Raw genomic sequence first — 6,000 nt, forward strand, 5'->3', positions numbered from 1 at the left:
GTCTTTCACATACCGCGAACCATCTTGCTTTGAAACCGTCTTTGCGCCTCAAACGTTTTAGCGTCAGCGGATGCACCCAGTGTCCAAGGTCATATCTCACGTTCTATATTGATTGATAAAGCGATGATGCTTGATAGTAAACTGTAGGAGAGACTATATCTCAACTTTATTATGCTTTATTTTTTCCCGCCACGCACCTTTGGTCAAAGTATCTTTATATCTCATATTTTCAATTTTGTTCAGAGACACGGTATACTTCCGAGATATCTCCACAGTCAACAATGGTCCCTCTGTCCTTTGCCAACGTAGATCTCATTTCCCCGCGTCGGTTCATGATGACATGTCCCAAACTTTGGCAATTTATAGTGTCATAATAGTATTTAATGGAAAATGAAATGAAGACTATACCAGGGCATTGCAAGTGAAAGCTCCCTTACAAAGAAAAGTATTTGTGTTTTCGTTGGTATTGCATGAAACATCGACACACCATCGCACTGAAATAGGTCTATACCACTGAAATACCAAAGGAGAAGAACCATGGAATAACCCAACATGTAGTCAAGTGAATTAGATGAGAAATCATGAAAAGCGAATGTGATGTCACTCGTGAAACAGAAATTTATTCTACGACATGTTTCCCGAAAGATTCTACATCATGTATTATATTTTACATTAATCATTTTGGTTCTATACAAGTATATTTCTCTGCAACCACAGCCACATTAATGGTGGCTTAAAGTTGATGGTTTGTGGGTTGGAACGGGAGATAATTATTAATTTGCTGGCCAATCAGAGATAGCCTTACAATAGCCAAGTTCAGAGAGACAGAGACTGATAGCTAGCATGTTGTTGGTACTATGAAGTAACGATTTAGTATCAAGGATTATTCACGATAGGTTATCTGCATCGATAATCAAGTCTTCAAGTGGCAGACTTCACGGCTGTCGATAGCCTGGCTGTCTCTAACAGTGTCCATTACACCTGTGCATGTTGCGATAATTAGTGTTGGCAAATGTAAATCGAACTTGCCAAGAATGCATAGACACGGCCATTATCGGGGCCTAGAAACGATCGAGTTGATAAGCATCTCGAAAACCAGATAAATGCCTCGTTACTCGACATCATTTCGGTATAGACGAAAAGTAATGCTCTCTTGGACTGCTTGATGGCATGATGAATATCAGTCGTGAATCAACAGTCAATTTTGTGTTGCCATGGTTACGTCGCTATCACCAGTATGATAATATTGTAGCAAGTGGAAAGATAATGAAGTTGCCAAGTAATTATATCCTCGGCCATGCAGACAGTTTGATTTAAGGAGTACGGCTGTGTCTGAGTGCAAAATAAGTTTTGTTTTAGAGGAATGTCTATCCGCACGAGAGAATTGGTAGATTTAGAGTCGAAAAAGAAAAATCAAAGCGGGAGAGGATGTGTGTGTGTGTGTGTGTGTGTGTGTGAGTAATAAACATCTGCATGCAATGGGTTGTTGGAATTCATATGGATTAAGTTTGTTCTATCGCGTCATGAACGTTTTGGCTAACGTGACCATGACGTCACTCGTAAAGTACTTTTAGGTTTTGTGTATTCCCTGTCTCTTAGTGTGCTTTTAAAAAAATATGGGCCTACCCCCCACCCCCCTATCTCTTACTGGAATATATCTCGGATATTCTGTTCACAGACATCTGATGATGATTCTTTCTCAAAGTGTTTTGTAGAGAAAAGAAATTATCCTGGTTTCCTTATGGGCATTTCGAAGAGAACCATTAATCCAAGTAAATTCGTACTGCCATATCCAACTTTGTCCTGTAAGGAATCTGTGGTGAGGTATGATAGCTATCTCACTTCCAAGTAGTCATAGCATTTTCGATGCCTGTCAGAGCTCGTTCAGCTATCACCGATGTGTTTATTTCATGCCACTATACCTCGAGCTACCCAAAACGACCTGATCAATGGGATAGGTTTTCCGTTCATCCACACTTAGAGTAGGGTCGTTGTGCTGACTGAAGATAAACCCCCGAGGACATTCAAAGTGCCCAACGAACAGTGATACTATCTACGGGCTGTACTTTAATCCGCCCATTTTGGCAGTGAAAGCGATAGAGTGTTTCTTGTGTGGGAATCCAGGGAATCCACGAATGAGAATGAAATACGTGCTAGTCATGACAGATGAATAGGCACAACTACAAATAAAAAAAGGTGTGACCGCTCAGGCTTAGATTGACATTCAGCGCGCTATACTATTCCCTCCTAATCCACAACGGTATCATCTTTTCATCCATCATACATGTTCCCTTGTCGTATATCAATGTATGTTTCTCTGTCGCAACACCATCCTCATGCCGCCACTCTAGAAAATGTATGTGCCGCGCAAGTTTTATTGATTTTGTATTTGTCCCTCTTTTTCGTCTTTTATTGCAGTGATATCGTGGCAGCGGAGCTATCGAAAATACGACGCTACAACTGTATCCTTTGGTACTTTCCTTGAAAGTCATCCTTACTAGCAGTGACACTATAACTTTTACGGTTGCCTATACATCTTCGTATATCTTCACGAATCCGCGGACTACATGACATTCTCAAAACGTCGGAAGCAAGTATAATCCCAATTTTTGTGCGATTCGACGCCATGTTCTTGTTAAGTTAACAGAAGAGAGCTGTATCAAACGATCAGAATTAGAATCCCCGTAAACATAATAGAATTTAGGAAATTTAGTTGTTCTCACGCTTTCACCAAAACAATGAAATTGGTTGCAACCACTTAAAATCGGTTACAGTTCGTTATTCCGAAGTTTCGTTATTCCGAAGGTTTTTTTTTTTTTTTTTTTTAGTCCGAAGGTTCGTTATTCCGAAGATTCTTTATTCCGAAGGTGCGTTAATCCGAAAAAGTGATTAACGTTTGTTTTATTCCGGAGGTTCATTTATCCGAAAATGAAATAAGGTTTGTTATTCCGAAGGTTCGTTAATCCGAAAGTGAAGCAAACTCGTTATTCGTTACGGACCCTTCTATGTCGGATCAACGAACCTTCGGAATAACGAACCCTATTTCATTTTCGGAATAACGAACCTTCGGAATAACGAACCCCATTTCATTTTCGGATAAACGAGTCTTTGGAATAGCGAACCCTATATCATTTTTGGATTGATGAACCTTCGGAATAACGAACCTTCGGAATAACGACACAAATGTTCGGATTAACGAACCTTTTTCACTTTCGGATTAACGAACCTCTAGGTATAGGGAATTTGTGTGTTTCGGATTATCGAACCTTCGGAATAACGAACAGCACCCCCAATGCAAATCAACTAAAGTGACGATATCATTCACTTATGACTCTCACATTCGTCTGTGTTCAACAATATTGATAATATACAATTCCATAACTTTTATTTCAAGTCCCGTTTGTTTGTTGTCTTTATTACGTTTGTTCTGCTTGCTTGACATTACCCTATTTATAAAAGCCAAATCGAATATTGTTTGGGTTTGAACTTTAACTGCTATGTTGCATGATTTTATGAGGGAAAATGTAATTCCACGCACTTCTATGTTTGATCATGTCATTAATGTGCTGTAGACTATTTAGACTGTGCAATACCGAAATTCCAAGAAAAGAAAATGCTACGTGAAAATGAATGATGGGATAGTAAATTAGATAGTTTGACCACAAACCTGGGAAATAAAACAACAACAACAACGACCGCGAAGGTTAGTTGCTTTTTGAGGAATATTCATTGTCATTTGCACAGTTCGTGAGCTAGTTTTCTTGCTGCTTTGTCGCTGTGTTGAGTGAGTGAGAAATCCGATCTTATTTCGAAAATGGCACCGGGTTGATGGAAATGAATCGCAGTCTGACTTTTGTCGACGCATGGCTCTGAAACAGAGCATAATATCGTCTAAATGCCGACTTTTACAGTCGCCAACGCCACCGGGCAGATCAATCCTTGATAACTTGATAACACTCCCATATAACTGCCCCGTTTTCATTTATTCTAATAAATCCGTAAAACGCTCGTCTTGTATCCGCAGAACCTTGTACGTGACTATTTCCCTGAACTGGTCGTCCGGTCGGGTAAACAGATATTTCTCAGCAGGAAGTGAAGGGAAAAGAGGGTTACCACCGCTCTGCGTCCGTTCTGGAGAGTCCTGGCAGGGTCGCTTCATCTGGGCTGACCTCGCTAGCGGATCGAGGAGCAGGTGTGACGGGGCCGTGGACCGGCGAACGCATGTCCGCCGATGACGTGCGGAGAGCCCTGCAAGATACTGCGCAAACTCTCAACGCCATCCAGGGCATCATGGGCGGATACGCCGGTCAAAAGTGAAATCGGCAACAATATTGGAGCACAAGGAAAAAAAAAAACCCAATAACAACAGCAACCATATTCTTCTTTGTCTTTGATCACTAGCTGTGCACGTGTTTCTACGTGACCCCTGAAATGGCTCCCAGGTTGTGATCACATATTTAAGGCTCATCTTTCCGAGGAAATCGTTGGCGGCTATCCGTGTCTCCGTGGGAATCAACTTATGATCAAGTATCTGCATCGAAATATTGGTTTTTACCACCCGTGCAACTAAAGTGACTGTAATCAATTCGTTTGATACGAATATGTGGGCTTTTGATGAAGTCTAATTTCCTTTTGCAAATTCCATGCGGAGGAATGTTTCTTGTGTTGATACCCCCTATCCATGTCAATTGGCCAGCTGGGTTCTATTTCCATCTACGAAATTCTGTTCGGTCGTGCGTGGCGACGCATATAACTGTGATATCGTATGGCCGTCTCGGTGCAGTTATAGCCAAGAATTATTCTTCCAACGACATCAAACCCCACATGAACTTGAACGCCTTTTCTTTAGTATTCCGACGGCCTTGAAGAAGAGATTCGTAGTATACACGGACGATTTGATAACACCTATATACTCTCATGACTTAAAGTTTGTTTGGATATCAAAGTAGTACAGTGTAGTACAGTGTACGAGGAAATCACGGATATGTGTGTACTTTCTCCAAGTAAAAGTAGTGTCGAATTCTGCCATTTTGTTTCACGTTGATGTTTGTCAATTATCTCAGGCTCAAATTTGAATTATGATATCAAATTTTACTGTGAGGTGTTTCTCTGTAATATCTGTCTCTGAATAGGTATGTCTGGCAATGTAAGCATGGGTGTATTTCTCCCGCTCTCTATCCAAACATTTACACAAACACGCACTCACACTCGCATGGAAAGATTGATTACATGTACGGTATGTATGTTTATGATAGATAGTTATTGTGTGTGTATATTCGTATGTATACATAATATATAAATAAATACATATGTATATATGAACACTTGAGAAAGATTTTTTTTTTCCCGAAATAAACTGTTGATGAATACAGCATGAACTTGGTTTCACTTTTGTTTTTGATTATATTATCACGCCAACACGTGGACAACTTACCCAATATATATATATATATATATATATATGTATATATATATATATATATATGTATATATATATATATATATATATATATATATATATATATATATATATATATATATATATATATATATGTATGTATATATATATATATATATATATATATATATATATATATATGAGATAGCGAAAACTTTGAGCAAAGAAAATGGGTTTTCATCGGGATTCGAACCCGAGACCTCCGGATTACTAGACCGGTGCTCTACCGACTGAGCTATTGAAAGCCCTAGATCGGTGTTCGTCCCAAACCCTTAATTCTCTTTGCTCGTGTGGTCAGAAGCTATAGTGTGTGCATGTGTGCCACACACACACATTCAAACCTGACATAAACCCAAATGATGTAAATCGACTTTGGAATATATGTGAGGGATCGCCGAAGCGATGCAGCTTTTTGTAATATATTTTGAAACAAGGAAGGAAAACTGGTCAGTTTTCCTTCCTTGTTTCAATATATATATATATATATATATATATATATATATATATATATATATATATATATATATAATCCCATGTATTAA

The 6,000-nt window shown here is 39.0% G+C and overlaps 1 protein-coding gene across 1 annotated transcript in view; it reads left to right on the forward strand.

The window, feature by feature from the left end:
* Positions 1-5,419, forward strand: part of LOC140244939 (uncharacterized protein C5orf34 homolog) — a 61,950-nt gene extending 56,531 nt beyond the window's left edge. Inside the window, exons 7-8 of the mRNA XM_072324547.1 lie at positions 2,419-2,462; positions 4,076-5,419. Of these exons, the coding sequence (XP_072180648.1) occupies positions 2,419-2,462; positions 4,076-4,317 (286 nt within the window). The 3' untranslated portion in view covers positions 4,318-5,419. The remainder of the gene's footprint in view (positions 1-2,418; positions 2,463-4,075) is intronic.
* Positions 5,420-6,000: the final 581 nt, after the last annotated feature.

This window comes from Diadema setosum, chromosome 21 (assembly GCF_964275005.1).
Source record: "Diadema setosum chromosome 21, eeDiaSeto1, whole genome shotgun sequence".
NCBI classification, from domain to species: Eukaryota; Metazoa; Echinodermata; class Echinoidea; order Diadematoida; family Diadematidae; genus Diadema; species Diadema setosum.